This window comes from Cavia porcellus, unplaced genomic scaffold, assembly GCF_034190915.1.
Source record: "Cavia porcellus strain 051 isolate PalLab524CR breed Dunkin Hartley unplaced genomic scaffold, mCavPor4.1 scaffold_2, whole genome shotgun sequence".
NCBI classification, from domain to species: Eukaryota; Metazoa; Chordata; class Mammalia; order Rodentia; family Caviidae; genus Cavia; species Cavia porcellus.
Genome location: NW_026947485.1, coordinates 10,157,531 through 10,174,034, shown reverse-complemented (window position 1 = coordinate 10,174,034; position 16,504 = coordinate 10,157,531). Strand labels below are relative to the sequence as shown.

The window sequence follows — 16,504 nt, the reverse complement described above, 5'->3', positions numbered from 1 at the left end:
CCTCCCTCCCGGCCTTTGCTGCTCAGCGCCTTCGGTGTTTCTGCACAGGGCTCCAGCCTGCAGGGCTGAAATGCGCGTGAGCTAACGGTTCAGAGGCACAAGCTGGGGCAGGGCCAGTTCCTCTTTCCACCCCATGACCACCGGGCCTGAGCCTGAGGGAGGGCCCTGTCCCTTGCTGCTGTCGCGCCCTTCTGTGTGTAAAGCGTGGCCTGGCAAGGAAGGCTGCGCACAGGGCGGCCCTGGGCGCCCGCACGCGCGGGGTGGGCCTGAGCTCCTGAGCTCTCTGAGCTGCGGGAGAGGGCGCCACTGCTCGGTGCCGTCCCGGGCCAGTGCGGCGCACCAGTGTCCAGAGTCCACAGAGCGCCCAGCGTCTCGGTGGCCGCAGTCAGTCCACGTTATTACCTTGTTCACTTTCGAAGGGCTTTTGCAAGTGTTTTGAGCCGTGTCTGGGGACGGACATTCACTGGTGGCCGTGGGTTCGGGGTTTTCGGGGTCGGGGTCTGTAAGAAGCAGAAGCAAGCTATGGTACATGTGACCTGCCGCGGGCCGGCGCCTGTGACTGGCGTGACACAGCGGTGTGCACTCTCTGGTTTACACGGTTGGAGCCAGCCAGTAGCCGTGACCGGCCGCCCCCTTACTGACCTTCCGCGAGCTCACTGCGCGGGCCGAAGCCCTTAGCTGGCAACTGGGGAATGTGATTTGAATGAGATGAAGGTGAAGACTGAACATGGCTCGGTGAACATGAGACACATGGTGACTCTCCCCCTGGAGGCGAAGCAGAGCAGAGCCGAGAGAGGTTAGCGCTCACCCAGGCCTGCGCGGCCCCCGCAGGGCAGGGGCGGGAGCAGGGGCAGGGGCAGGGCCGCCACTCACCGCTGTCCTTGTCCTTCCTGTGGTCGCTGAGCAGCAACGCCCTCTGGTAGCTCCGCTCTCTCACCTGTTCCACCGAGGTCGAGGCCGTCCTTTAAATAAAATAAAACCACAGCGGCCGCGTTTCAGGGAAGCTCCTGCCCCTCAGCTGCTCTGTGTCCCGTGGTGGTCAGCGTGGCCTCTGAAAGGGTTTGCTCTACTGGCACATACTTCGGGGTGAAGCTCTGAAAACAGCTACCGTGCCCTTACTTTGCTAAAGGCTCCCAAACTGATCTTTTCATCTCCATAAACCCGAAGGGCTTAAAGCAACTTTCTGGTGTCTGGCAAATTCGGGGTGCAGAGGGCGAAGCGGAAGGCAGTGTAGGGACGTTCACCAAGTCGTTTCCAGTTATCAAGGGGACCAAAACACTGTGTGCTCCAAACTGCCAGAGCGGGTGCACAGCCGGCACGGGCTGCTGAAGCGCCCAGAGCTGGGGCTGCTCCAGGGGCGCGGGGAGGGACTGAACATCCGCGTGACCTCGGGGAGCCACCAGCCGAGCGGTCCCACGGGCTCACCACTGCACTTCCGGTTCGGGCTTGTCGCCGGCAGCGGCGTCCTTGGCCGGGCAGTCGCTGCCCGTCTCCTCGGCAGCGCTGGACGCGGCGGGGGGCGGGGGCCCGGCGCCCTGCTCCGCCTGCTCCCCGCCGCCCTGGCCCTGCGCGCAGCCTTCGCCGCCCAGGCCCGCGCCCGTGCCCGCGCCCGCGCCCGGCAGCGCTCCGAGCAGCGAGCAGCTGTCGGGCCTGGAGCCGCTCCTCCTGGCCTCCCGCTGTCTCTTGCGGTACTCTAGAAGGGAAACCTTGAGCAAGACAGAGAAAAGCGAGCCTTTATTCTTGACTTACGTGTTAGAACCATTTCTTTTCTAAAGAGAATTACTAATATTCACATTTGGAAAATTATATAAAATAACTTGATTTCCAATAAATAATTAACAATTATCAAATGCCTACAGTATGCCAGGCATTGTACATAGAGGATTTACATAACATTTCCACATTTAATCCTCGCAACCCTATGCACCAGGTATATCATCATCCCCGTTTACAGAGGAGGAAATTGAGTAACTCACTCACTCAAGGTCACAGCTGGTGAGTGTTGGAGCCGGGATTCGAACCTAGGTCTTACTTGAAAGCCCGTGCTCTTTCCACTATACTACATTGCTTCCCACAAAGTTGCCAACTGGACTCTGTTACAAAAATTAAAAGCACATATCACTACAATTCTTCGACTCATACAGCAATAAGCCTATTAACAAACGCGTCGGTGCCGCATGCTGCCTGCCTGCCTGCGGGCCGCCTCTGCGCCACCGCGCTCCCTCTGCAGTCGCGGTGGGGACCTGAGGCCCAGGCCGGTTCCGGTTTGGGAGGGGCTTATTTTTAACGTTACTCCTTTCGTAAAGAAATGGCCTCGCAGTCTCGGTCTGGTCTGGTCTGGTCTGGTCTGGGACGGCCTTGAGCCGCGTGTGCAGCTTGGCCTCCCCCCACCCGCACCCCGCTGCCGGCTGCCTGCTGCAGGGCTCGCCCCTCTTGGCTTAATTAAACCGAAGAGGCTCTGAAGTGTGCGCGCGAGCAGGGCGGGTGCCTCAGGCTACACACACACTACTGTAAAGCAGCCCTCAGCCCCGGCCCGGAGCTGGACGGCGAGCGGGACTAGGCATGGCTAAGTGGGTAACCTTTTTCTTCTGCGGCGGGTTCTGAGGTGTGCAGTTCCCGTCCATCAGAGCGTCGTGCACGGTCCGTCCGAAGGCCGAGACGAGCCCGTCCTCCGAGGGACAGAACACGGCTGTGTCCATGAACACGGCTCTGGCGTCCTCCTGCAGCAGGCACTTGGTCTCGCTCACGCGGAAGCCGCCGCCGACCTCCAGCTGGTGCGAGGGCGTCAGGTCCCGCAGGTTGGAGTTCACCGGGAAGCCCAGCCCGCTCCCGTCGGGGCTCTTCACCCAGGGCGCGTAGGGCGCGGCCCGGCCTGGCTGGCTGGCGTCCAGCGGGCCGGCGGGCTCGGGCGCCTCGGCGGCCTTGAGCAGGGCGGCCGGCTCCCCTGCGTCCAGCCCCAGGTGCAGGTCCGCGGCGGGCTCCTTCTCCCTGCTCCTCGGGCTGGCGTAGCCAATAGTCTTTATTTCTTGCAGCCCCAGCTCAGTTAGACCGGAATTTCTGAAAGGCCCCAGTGCTAACAGGGTTGAAGATCTGTCATATCCCTGTTTACAGAACGAAAGACACACACAATGACATCTTGAGACTGCTGACTTTAAAAATAATGATATTGAGAAAAACATCAGTAGCCCAACGTAACTATCCAAATATCTGTATCAGGATCAGCTTCTTACCTCTTGACTGTAAGTGCGTCTCTTTATTTCTGGAGAACTTTCTGGGGAAGAAATATTCTACATAAAAGGAATAATCAAAATTGAAAATTAAAATACATAATATCTCTGATACTTTTTTGAAATGAAAACTTAGAAACTATTGCACAGACTTTGGTTTCAGGCTGTTTCCTGTTTTCTTTCCATTCCCCAGATAAGATTACTTTGCCCCCACACCAAACAGGTCATGTCCTGACGTCCTACCGATGTCTGAGGGGGACACATCTCACACAGCGGCATGAATACCCAGCCCTGATGCTCATGAACCAAAAGACCTCAGGATATGACACGTGCGCTGAGGTCAATTTGATACACACAGTCATTACTACAATTAAAAATGTCTTTTTAAATGTTTAACTTCACATATGTGTATGTGTCCAATTTTCCCTTTAATTTAGTCTCTTAGCACACTCGTTGTTCCCCGTCTACGTGGGCTGAAAACATTTTTCTCATTGAAATTTCTCACCTCAAAGTGCATGGTGTTTCCTGGTGTGCCTGGGGTTACCGGGGTGACTGGTGAATATATGGGTTTATAACCGTTTCTACAGGTTTCATCATCTGACTTTACCCGTGGAGGAGTGGCAAATGATGGGTCCGTAGGAGTAATGTCTGCATGAGTTGGTGTGGCATACGGTGAAGGAGTAGGTGTGGAGGTTTCTGAGTAAACAGAATCTAGCAATTGATAAAGTCTTCGTTTTTTTAGTGGTGTTGTTAAATCTGTTGGCAAAATAATAATCTATAAGAAATTATACTGTTGGTATTTGCTATAATCTGTAACATTTTGGAAATGTGATATTCTGAAAAAAACATAACTATATAGTAATTATGATTACTTTCACCCCAAAACTATAGTTTTTTAAGAGTGGAATTAACATGAAAGCATTTCCCCATCTGTCTTTGGTTGGCAAGGACTATCTTGCCCAAAGAATAGACCTAGAGGTCTCAAAGAAATCTTACATAATTGTAGTACACTAATCTCACTGTGACTGATTTGTCTGAGTCCTTTTGAATCTGTTTGAAAACAGCCACTCCAAAAGCCAAAACTAGGCCTTAAAAATTCAACCATAATCCCCAAATAGATTGTATCACAAATCAAGACGTTCATGTCTCCTCTTGGAGACAGGGTCTGGAGAACAGCAGTGACAAAATGCATCTCACAATCTGCTGTTTCTCTGAAGCTGAGTAAATTAGCTGGACTGTGTCTATGCTGCCACAATGCTCCCACTAAAACAGCACTGAGGAAAACCCTACCTGGAAGGGAACAGCTATCATTTAATAGGAATGGGCTTTTATTTTCACCATTGACTGTAGGACTTCTGGATCTTTCTTGACAGGGTGAGCTGAATCTATGTAAAACTGTTGAGTTTTCTTCTTCCAGAGCCTGTTTTAACCATCGCTGAGTAAGACAAAAAAGTAAATGAACAGTAATAAATTAGCAGCTATTTACTGTCTTAAATGCAGAGCTGATTTCAAAGGCATTTTTCTACAAGTAATAGCAAGGAATGAGACTGGCGTTTGGTTCACACCAGATTCTGAACATCCAAAGAAACCTTTACCTTTTTGCATGAGCCAGAAGCGTTGTCAGTAGGTTCTTTCCTCCTCCTTTTTTCAGAAAGGAATGGTGAAGTAAACCTAATGTAATGCTTGGGGGTAGAGTACACGTGAGGGCTGTATGTGAGGCCTGGTAGAGAATTGAGCTGTGTGGCTAACACTTCCGGATCTGTAGTTATCCGCAGAGGCTTTTCGGAAAGAGTGTCTGAGAGTTTTCCTGTCTTCTCATTCTTCTCACTTAACCATTCACTGACCAAGTGCTAGAGGAAAGAAAATTCCAGATCACTATGTATATAACAGCATAGATTCTCTTATACAACATCCTGATAACAAAATCAGAAATTGACATTGTTGAAAGTTATAAATGGGGTAATTTAAATAATTCTCATATGTGATGTCCAAAAAAGTCAGCATCTCATTCCACATTTCCTTGCTTATTTCTATGAAATCTTTTACATGTTTTGTACAAACACAGGTGCTTTTATAAAATTGCTTCAAGAAATTATTACATAAAAACACTAATGCTTCTAAAAATCGTAAAATCTATGGCACAAATACTAAGTACAGATTTGTTACTGTTTTAAATGTATAAATTGGTCAACTAGAAAAATCTGATTTTAGCAGTACTTTTTGATCCAAAATGCCTCTTAGAATCTCCCAGAGATGAGTTAGTGCATATCCTCCACATGAACAAAACATAAAACTATCAGCACTGACAATCCCTGATCAAAGAGGTTTAAAACACTCAAAGCCCCCATTCTTTGAAAATGTACGTGGTGTTTTTCTTAATTCTGTTTATTCCTTGGTCTACAACATGCACAATTCAGTTTTTACTGGCTAGATGAATGCATGTGGCCCTGAAGGATAATGGTTACTTTTTTTTTGGTACCAGGGATCGAACTCATGACCTCTTGCTTGCCAGGCAGGCTCTTATGCCGCTGAGCTCAGCCCTCTAATGATTACTTCTTAAAAACTAGTTTTTTCCTTTTGTCCTGCCATTCATACGTTTAGTAATCAAATACGATCCTCTTAAGTTCATGAGAAATGTAAATTGTAAAAAAAGCACGTGTGCCTATGTCTTGTATCTCACACACACACAACATAGGCACAATAACAAGCTGAAACACTTTCCTATCCTGTCTTCTGGCAACCAGCTTAAATGCTTTATAGCACCTTTTCTCTGTGTGTGCAGAGCTAGCTGCGTAGGACAAGCAGTGTGCTATGTAAAGCACATGGAGACTGCACTCAAACTGCCACGGAGTGGAGGTGTGATTTTTTTAATTAATAATTTGATTGAAAATGTCTATCTTATAAATACATTTTTTTGTACATTTTACTGAAATCAACAGTTTCTTCACATTTGACTCTTACAGTCTACCTACACAGTGGGATTTATAAAAACCACAAACGATAAAAGAGCAGGGGCCTGGAGTTGTGGCCCGGGGAGAGTGCTTGCCTAGATGCGCCACTGAAAGGAAGGGTAACACACATGGAACCAGTTCAGAAGAGTGTGAACATCGTATCTGTACACAGTGCAGGAACACTCAACAAAATCATGAACTGCAGCACAAAGTCTTAATGTATTTATCTTTACCATAATGTGACATTTATAACTACTTTATAGTTTTGCAATTCTTTAAAAAACCTGAAGGTATAAAAATGATGCTGCTGTTCATTATAAAATGTGACAAACTGAATTTTTAAAATTAGTATAATAAGACACTTGGAGAAGTTCTTCGGTTCATTAAGAATCATACCTTCTGAGCTGGGGATTTAGCTCAGTGGCATAAGCGCCTGCCTTGCAAGCAGGCAGTCGTGAGTTCGATCCCTGGTACCAATAAAAACGAAAAAGACAAAAAAAAAAAGAATCATACCTTCTTTGTTTTGGGGTACTTCGTAGAACATTTAGTGAGTGCTGGGACTTCAGTTTCAGTGATTATTTCTGCTACTGCAGTTTCAGTCTCTGGTTCTATTACGAGCACAGTGTTTTCAACATCGTTTTGCTGTGATGTGACCTCGATGTCGGGAGAGGACGGCTGGATGTCGGAGCACATGCTGACGGTTCTGTGTCTCCGCCGCTGCTGTCCGATGTGAGTCCTACTGCGAGAAAAGCTTTTTCTCTGTTTAGTTCTATTTACTTTGGCAGGGGCTGGCTTGTTAGCAGTTTCTTCTTTTGCTTGTTCCTGATTCAAAGTACAATATAATAGAACTTTTAATTATGTGTATTTAAGTTGAAATATAATAGCATTAATCTACTTCAAATGTTTTCCAAGTTTATGGATTCTAAAAAACAATATATTGGCATAATGAAAAGGTTATGATTTAAAGTTTTATGATTTAAATCCAAACTTCATATAAGGTTTGAAAATGCTACCAAAGTCTAATATCAGCCATAATATTAAATGTTTTATAGATGTAACTAAGTTGTGTGCAGAAATTTTATTTGAAGGTATTTAAATACAAGAATGAAAGTGGATCTGAGCAGTATTACCTGATTAACCTCAGCATCACTGGTGACCTGAGTGTCTTTACATTCAGCTTTGACTTCTGTTTTGGCGGTGCTGATCCTTTCCAAGGCTTGTTCTCTTCTCTTCTCTCTTTTTTCAAGTCTGGCAAAAGCTTGCAAAATTGCTTCCATTTTCCTTTCTTCTCTGGTCTACAAAGTTTAAGTTTTAAGTGGCATATCATTGCTTTGAAGTAAGGATTCAAATTTGAAAAAGAATTGCTCTGATATTGTTAACAGAGTCTGCTGCTGGTGAAGGGGTGAGGTGGGCAGCATTCACAGTCATTCAAATCTGTCAGAGTCGCACACATCTTGGTAAAGCCTGATATTATGGATATATTTCATGAAAGGATGGCTTAGCGGATTGTTAATGAGGGTTTTTTAAAAAGCCTCAAAATCTACCTTGTTTTATCAAATTGAAAAATGTCTTAATATAGATGCCAGTCTTTTAATAAAAATTCAGATTTCCTAAGGTTTGATGTGTACAGAGGAGTCGGTAGATTATTTGTATAGAAGGATGGTTGTGGGGTGAAGTTCTAGGTTTAAATCATGACTCCACCAGGATCTCTGTGACCCTAAGTAGGTTAATTAACCTTTCTGAGATGCTAAGATGCGGTAATAATACATACACATTACTGAATTGTTACTAAGTTCAAGCAAAATGTATGCGAGCTTTTTAGACAGTACTTGGGAAATAGCAGGCATCCCACAAACGGTAACTATTCCTTCTCCTTTAGCCCTCCTCGTCATGTTTAAGGCATCCCTCTACCTTCTGTTCTTCCTTTCTCACACTGACACTTCCAAGCAGCCCTAAGGAAACAGCAAGAGTCCCCTCGAGCACCAGGAGCAAGATCCAGAGCCTCGGCCAGAGCGGCCAGCCTGGCAAATGCGTCAGCTTTCAACAGAACATGAAGCACATCCACCCTTTTCCAGTTTCCAAATGGAAAGAATCAGGCCCTAGGCTCAGATCCACTTGTCTTTCTTCCATTGTCATCCACATCCATGTGAGGAAGAAAGAAAAAAAGATCGCAAACTCCAGGTCTGGCTGCCAAGGCCTTGTCAGCATCAGCTCTTATCCAGGGATCAGTAGCCAAAGTTCAAGTACCAAGACGCATGAATCAAGTACCAAGATTCAAGTACCAAGGCACGTGAATGCTTTCTTGTGCTTGCCTATATTTTTATCTTTGTCATGCTCAACAAAGGAATGAAGTAGAATATCAACAGAGCACCTGAAAGTACTTCTTAAAGTTTCTAATTGACTAGAGCACATCACCATTCTGCCAGTGACACACAAAATGTGTTATCCTCACCTTTATTTTACAGACAAGGAAACAGGTCCAGCGAGGTAAGATTACTTGTTTATGTGTCCGCATCTGCATTTAGCTCTGCTGGTCTAGGAAGGGTCACCAAACACTTGACACAGCGTGGGTAACAGATGCTTTTTTAAGGCACCGGAACTGGACATTTTAAAGTTGAATTCTTAGACGTTTCTTGTCTCTGGTCTTTTAAATCACTGATTTGACCTCTTTTTGTCATACAGCTTTCTATAAAAACTATGACTGGGTATCAGGGCTTTTCTAAAACTCTGAATTTATAAATCCCAAGTATGACAAAAAGTTCATTTTCACAATTGCTTCAATTGAACAATGTTGAAGGGAAGAGTTTAACAACTGTAGCTACTTCAAAAACATTTTATTTATATATGTATGTATGTGCTGGGGATCGAACTCTAGACTGAGCACTTGCAAGGCAGGCGCTTATGCTGCTGCGTTACATCCCCAGCCCCTCAAAAACATTTTAATGTCATGGGGAAATCCTATTTTCCCTGAAACCAAACTAGCCTTACCATGAATCATTTGTGTAAAACATTACCCTGGATTTTCTAAAACACTTAGGGATTTATGCCAGGAGAGGATTCTCTGACACTTCCCTTCCAACTCATTCACATAAAAACAACTCCCCTGTACATAGCACAGTTGCTAGTTAAAGCAAATGCCTTCACTTAGAGATGGTTCTTGATCTTGAGTTGGTCAGGATCTTAAAAAGTAATGTAGTCCTGTCCTGGTAGTGCAAGTGCCTGTGCCTGCAGCGACTCTGTCGAAGGTGGTTTTTCACATGGCTCTGACAACCTCCTTTGCCCGCTACTCTCCAGTTCACAAGCACACACCTACCATCCTATGCAAAGCGTCCTGAAGGGCAAGTCTCCCTGTGTCACTACAGTTCTTTGCTGTGTAGGAATAAAGTCAAGGGCACTAAATAGATTTCCTAATTTTAACCCAGCTTGGAAATGTAAACATGCCTGGCTTTTAAATGTAGTTCAGGATATCTCACTATGTAACTCAGGCTGGCCTCCAACTCATGGTAATCCTCTCACCCTAGCCTCTTGATTACCAATGTGCACCACCATGCTTGGCCATACCAGGTTTTCTACTGGGTAACAATTATTTGCACATTTAACCAATTTTAAAATTCCTTAAGGTACGTATCATTCAACTTCTATGTTCATCATACATCCTAACATTATTTCACATTTAACTAGATAATAGTATTTGGGACCAAAAATTTGCCACCCATTTTACAGATGTAAGTGAAAAACATGTTTACACCAAATTTTAAAGGTAACTGCAGATGACTAGAGAAATAAATGGTCTTAATAAATGATTAGAGCATCTGCAGACCTACCGTGACTTATGTAGGTGACTTTTATTTAACTGTAACTCACTGCAAGGTGAGTCTTTTATCACGTGTGAGCTGGGAAAGTGACAGACCCGCATGCAGGTTACACTGTCCGTGCCAGAGTATTAGATGTTATGCTAAAGTACGTGGGTCTTCTTTATGACCCATTGTACATTACTATGATATAATTTTCAGTTTTTGGCTTCCCAGCAGTAAATACAGAGTACTCTTATTTCCTATAGGCTACAGAACAATAATACCACTACTTGCTGAGGCATGGGTATTTTGAGAATCTATTGCAACTGTGTACTTCAAAGAATAAAGACATGTAATAAAAATTTGTATTTTCAACTTTCAGAATAGATACAATTTTTGTCTAAGTTTCAAAACAGGGAAAGTCATACAATTCAAGGTTATATAATAAATAGGAATTAACATGTTATATAATATAGCAACTGAAAAAAATAAACTGCCAAATAAACATTCTAATTTAGCTCAGAAAATGCTTCTGGTAATTTAATGTACTACAAATAAGCCTGTGAAGGAGGGGATGCTATCAGCTTTACAGGGAAACCTGGGGGAGGCCAGGGTAAAGAGGAAGAAGGTATCTCGGGTATCTGGGGATCGCAGCCTCAGTCTTCTGCTTGCTGTCAGGTGCAGTTCAGAGGCACACAGCCTGCTGCCCTCTGCCACAGCCAAAAGGCCCAGCCAGGGCCTGGGTCCTCGACTGAGCTCCCAGGCTCTGTCTTCCCTGGCTTACAGTTTTGCTTTCCTCATCTTAAGTGCCTATAGTCTGAAAATCTGAATTCCAGAAATCAAACTTTTAAGGAAAACCTGACTTTAAGGAAAGGCCAGGACCTCACTACAAATTTACTCTACTCTATGGTCTTATAGTACAGAAAAAAGACTCAAATGCCCCATACCCTTTCCAACAACAATGACAGACTGATGGTGAATCTTAAGAGTCATAAGATGATTGGTTACTAATAAAAGCTATTGAAAGCAGCACGTGTGACTTGTGTGGGACCAGACTTGGGGTCTCTGAGCTTCACATACTTCACAGAGAGGAAACTGTGCTTGTGGAGCACTGCATATAAGCTGTGTGTCAATGTTGCGTGAAGACAACTGCAAGCACTGAAGGAGAGTTTGGGACATCTTAAATCTATTACACCGTAGCTAAAGCAGAATAGCCTCATTTTGTTTAATCAGATACCTATAAAAATAAACATACCCTTTTACCATGTTATGAATTACTTTACAAATACAATTCCTAATCTATGATGAAACAAGTGTCAGCATCAACTGAAAGATACAGGAACACTGAGTTCAGTGATTCCATCACAGTCCTGTCTTCAGATGACTTTTCTGCAACAAATTAACGCTCCTTCATACTTTACTATCATTAAAACTACCGTCATGGGCAGGGGATTCAGCTCTGCAACAGTGCCTGTCTGGCAAGTGCAATTAAACTGAGTTTGATCCCTGGTATCAATAAACCAAAACAATAGTTGTGCATGGATTACACCTATAATCCCAACACTGGGAAGCTGAGGCATGAATATCACAAATTCAAATCCAGCCTGAGAAACTCACACCCTCTATAGTTACATGATCTATGGTGGTCAATTGTCAACTTGAGCCAGGACGGCTAGCTGAATGGAGTCAATATGGTTTTGGGCATGGACGACCCACTGTAGGGAGGATAAAAAGGAAAACAGGAGGGAAAGATCTCGGCTGATTTTCCTTGAAAGAGTTTCATCGTGCCTGTTGCTCCTCAAAGGAGCCCTGGCCTTGGCCTTGGGCAGAGTCCCCCAGCTTTGGAAGCACTCCTGGGCTTCCTTGCCTTTTCAGCCTGCTGGTGCAAACTCTTGGCTTCTAGCACCGCCCTCCGCCCTTTGCCCTTCTGGTGCAGGCGCTCAGGGATCCCTCCACCACCTGATGCAGCCTCAGATGGGACTTTGCAGTGGTCTTCAGACCATTGGTCGGATTCTTCGCATCTCCAGCAGCACAGAGAGCTTTTGCGCTCTTCTCCATTCGACTCAGTGAGCTGCTACTGTAGGCTGATCTTGGGCATTCCTGCGTCCTACATTAAATCCGATTCAGAGCACGTGTAGTCTTTTGAGGAACCTTGGCCCAGTCCTGTAAGAGCTTGTAAATACTAATAAACTGTCTCAAAAAATAAAGTGCTGGGGATACAGTTTTTGTAAAGGCGCTGCGTTCCAATCCCAGCACCAGTGGCAGGAGCAGTCTCGATCTTCGACCGTGTTATTCTAAAACAAGTCACTTTCTAAAAACAGACTAGCAGTACAGATTCTGGATGATCATGTTTTCCTGGAGTGTGCTGGTCACTGGAGGGAAGAACTACACACTACCGAAGGTGTTCAGCTTTAGGCAACACTGCCCAACAACCCGGCTTTCAAGAATTCTTAAGTACAAACGGTGTAGTGGCTAGCCAATCAACGTGCTTGGCTTGTTCTGCACTGGGATTGGCAGAGCACTAGGCTAGTCAAGTTGTGGAGGCGTGGCCTCGGGGGACTACATCCGGCCCTCTGAGGACTCCTCCGCTCTGCTTCCGGGTGCCAGGCTCTTACATACAGTTCCTGCCCAGGTGCCAAGCACGTCAGGGACTGAAACAGTGAGCACTTTCAACTCAGAGGAGTGGTTGGGTGACCTGGCTGAACAATGAGAAGCTGACTATAACGCTTTTTTGCATAACGCACCTGCTAAGAACACTTCAGGTAAGGAGGTCAAATGTTTTTGTTTTTTTTTTTGTCTTTTTCATTTTTATCGGTACCGGGGATCGAACTCACGACCGCCTGCTTGCAAGGCAGGTGCTTATGCCGCTGAGCTAAACCCCCAGCCCCTGAGGTCAAATGTTTTGACCCGTGTAAAATCCTGACTCGTCTTGGGCAAGACTTCTTGGACTACAAGGAAGTCACAGTTTCCTTCCGTGGCTGCCATACACTTTTGGCTCATTTACTGAGCAGCTATATGCTCTTAAAATGCCAGGCACCCTGTCAGCCTAGGAGCGGGGCTCTGACAGTAAACTACAAATACTTTATTTTCCTACCCTGGCTGCCTGATAGGTCCAGGGGTCTCGGACCTGGTTGATTAATATGCCTTTAATATGTCTGCTGTTGGCATATTTCTTTCCTTTTCAATGTGAAGACCATCCTGAACCAACTTCCACAGGCTCCAGTTTAAGCAATCTGATAATAACAGGCCATGAAGGATCACAAGTAAACTCTCAAGGTGTCTTAAATTGGCTATGGAAAAGTATTTCAGAAATATACTAAAAAGGAGGTTCTTTTCTTTTGGAGGGGGTGTACTGGAAATTGAACTCAGGACCATGTACTTGCCAGGCAGGTGCTTATGCTGCTGAGCTATATCTCTGGCAAAGAGGTTCTTTTTGTATCACTGTAAACATTGTTTCCTAAACATAAATCTTTCAAAACTGCAATTTTTAAAATGATCACTGATTAATGGTATGCTTCCCAGGATCTAACGTTCTTCTGCATACTCTTTGACAACACTGGCCAACTAATCCGACTTCAACCAACATATCCCAAGCAGGTCTACTCTTGTGTCCTGGTTTTGGAATCAGGTGAGCAGACAACCTGTGTTTCCAGCGCCACGCTTTAACTAGCCTCAAAGGCTCAGACACCCATTCAGGCTCTGACAAACCAGGGGAGAGGCAACTTGGAGTAACTATCATCTGCTTCACACAATTTAGCCCAAGTTTGCTTTTGTAAATAGGTACTCACTTCTTGGGGGGAAGGAGATGGTATCACAGGATAAAGCAGTTAATGGATGACAAAAAAGAAAATGTTATTAAAAAAAAAAAAACTTTCAAGGACCAAAGGAGGTGGAAGGACATGGAACTGAGAATGAAAAAGGCTTTTCTCTCCTTGTTACCTAATGATTCAAATACTCTTTCATGAGGCCCGCGATCTAGTCCAGCAGCACTAGCACGAGGTCCAAAGTTCAATCCCCAGTACCAAAAAAAAAAAAAAAAATTATATATATATTCTTTCATGAATTCATCACTTAAATTTTCATGTATAGCAACCACAACTTACATGAATAGTGCTCAATATGCAGCCTTATCCTCTTATCTATATAACCCTCTCCTTTCCCAAAATATAGCCACAAATCATCTGTCACATTTATAACTCCCTCTGGACTATTTCCCCTGGAGAAATAAATGCAAATTCAGTTCCATACAACTTATTAAAATAGACTTATAGTCTATAAATACTTATAAACCCTACAGAAGGTTACAGATATTATCCAAAATAAAATGGTATCTCTCATATAAATGGTACCCCTCAGCTTGAGTTATCAATAATAATGTCTTCTGTACCACTTCTTACTGAATTATTTTAGTAAATACTTCTGAAGGTAGAGACATTGTCCTATCTATCTATCATTCTCATTAAAAAGAATGAAGCAAAGAACCAAAGTATACAAGTCCACAGATGCAAGTTTTGGAAACTGAGCAAGATGTTAAATTAGATGGTTATATGAAATTGTTTTTTATATAGGTAAAAATTAGATCAATTCCGTACTGTTTAAGCTATACTACAAAGGACAGACTGAAATATATTTGAAGTTGAAGATTACGTGCAATATATATGAGAAGGAGGTAATCTTGACGCCTCTTAGCCAAATCTGGTATATATACATAATGGTCTCTATCATTATAAGCCATGATGGTCTAAAACTCTGCTTGTCACAGGAGAAAAATTAGTTTGACAACTCTCCCAAGAGAAACTGGCACCAGGTGTGATGGTGTACGCCTGCAATCCCAGCACTTAGGAATCTGAGGCAGGAGGATCACTGTGAATTCAAAGCCAGCCTGACTTACACAGTGAGACCCTGTCTCAAAAATAAAGAGTAATATCTTTATTACCATCTTTAGTTTGTTTGGTTTTACTTTTTTTTTAAAGTTGCCTCTTTATTTGCTCTTTATTTTACCCCCTGAAGTAAATCTAAACAAAATAATGGCAAAACTAGAAAAATAAAACTCATTTTAAAATGAAATATACTCTGAGAGAAAAAAAAGTACTAATTGCTTAGGAATCCCAGGATGTGTGCTTCTGCATTCAGCTTATTTGATTATACACAAAAATTCTGTAATTTAAACATCAAAGCAAATACACCAATTAGAAACAATGCAATAACTTTAAAGGCCCTGGATCAAGAAACCAAAGGAAAATTTGTAGTCTTATTTCATAATACCAAGTTATAAATATTTACATTTTAAATTTTTCCACTTATTATCATGAATGAAATTCCCAGCTTCATAGCCATCTTAGTGGCAGATAGTAGCATATGATAAATAAGTATAAAAACATTTAAGTATTCCACATTAATACAACATAATCAGAGCCAAATGTGATCCTAGTAAGCACAGAAAATACATTTTTCCCCAACAAGTTTAACATCAGTAAAAAGGCATCCAGTTTTCTTCTGCCATTGGGAAGAAAGAATTTTCTAGGTTCCATTCTTTCTCAGGATGACAAATTGATAATTTAAAAGTAGCCCCATAGCCATGAAAATTTTTAAATAGAATACAATTTGAATAAAACTACTGTGTGTACACAGAACAAGTGTTCCAACTTTTTAAAACTGTCACTGTTTTGAAAGTGTAGTTTGAAATTGCTGTAGTTCCTACTGCTGACTATAAAGGAGCTCGTGCAAAAAGCAGTGACTCTTGTGTTCATAAATTACTACACACACAGGCAACACAATGTAAGTTTGTAACAATTATGGAGCCAGGCAATGGTGTAAAAAAAAAAAAAAAAAAAACAGCCACACATGATTTATATGTAACTGAATCTTGAAAAAAGTTTACTATTATTCTTTTGGATACAGGCATTCTCTTTCATATAACCAGCCTCCAAATTCTCCAATTTTCAGCTGTTTGCTTTTCTTCTCTTCTGTTTCTAACTGCCCTGTCTCAATAGAGCAGTGTTGCTGGCCCCCAGCCTCTGACGGAGCTGTACTGGAAGGATGACTGTCACAGTACAAAACAGACACACTGAGCAGCTCACCCAAGTCCAGCTGGAAAGATGTAATGTGATGGTCGCACAGCGCACCACGCAAACCTCTACAGCAGGAGGCCAAGCAGTGTACCAAGTAAAGGTAATGAGGAAAACCTACCCAAAGGCCATCAGTTAGTTTGTAAGACCATCTTTTAAACCAACAAAGTAGAGCAGACCTCTAACTGGCGTTGATACTCTACTGAGAATGCTAATTACCACTTTTTTGAGGAAATCTCTTATCCCATTTTTACACTAACAAAGTAAGTTATAGGAAAATCATAAATTCTAAACTTATTTGTTGTTTGTTTGGTGGTTTGGGGGTTTTAAGACAGGATCTCACTATGTAGTCCAAGGTGGCCTCAAACTCATGGTGGTCCTCTTTCTTGCCTCAGCTTCCAAAGTGCTAGGATTATGGATGTGCTCTATCATGACCTGCTTAAACTTATTTTAATGAAAAATCT

At 43.6% G+C, this 16,504-nt stretch overlaps 1 protein-coding gene and 1 pseudogene across 4 annotated transcripts in view; both read right to left on the bottom strand.

The window, feature by feature from the left end:
- Positions 1–16,504, bottom strand: part of Kmt2e (lysine methyltransferase 2E (inactive)) — a 90,102-nt gene that overhangs the window by 2,327 nt on the left and 71,271 nt on the right. For 2 of the 4 annotated variants that reach the window (XM_063237860.1, XM_063237876.1), the window contains 11 exons: positions 7,309–7,473; positions 6,692–7,000; positions 4,823–5,077; positions 4,518–4,662; positions 3,733–3,983; positions 3,231–3,287; positions 2,580–3,101; positions 1,426–1,706; positions 874–962; positions 643–765; positions 403–500 (listed from right to left, as the gene is read on the bottom strand). In XM_063237860.1, the coding sequence (XP_063093930.1) occupies positions 403–500; positions 643–765; positions 874–962; positions 1,426–1,706; positions 2,580–3,101; positions 3,231–3,287; positions 3,733–3,983; positions 4,518–4,662; positions 4,823–5,077; positions 6,692–7,000; positions 7,309–7,473 (2,295 nt within the window). The remainder of the gene's footprint in view (positions 1–402; positions 501–642; positions 766–873; positions 963–1,425; positions 1,707–2,579; positions 3,102–3,230; positions 3,288–3,732; positions 3,984–4,517; positions 4,663–4,822; positions 5,078–6,691; positions 7,001–7,308; positions 7,474–16,504) is intronic. The other 2 variants (XM_063237865.1, XM_063237870.1) reach the window with 2 other exon arrangements.
- LOC111756899 (small nucleolar RNA U13) lies at positions 3,441–3,549 on the bottom strand (annotated as a pseudogene).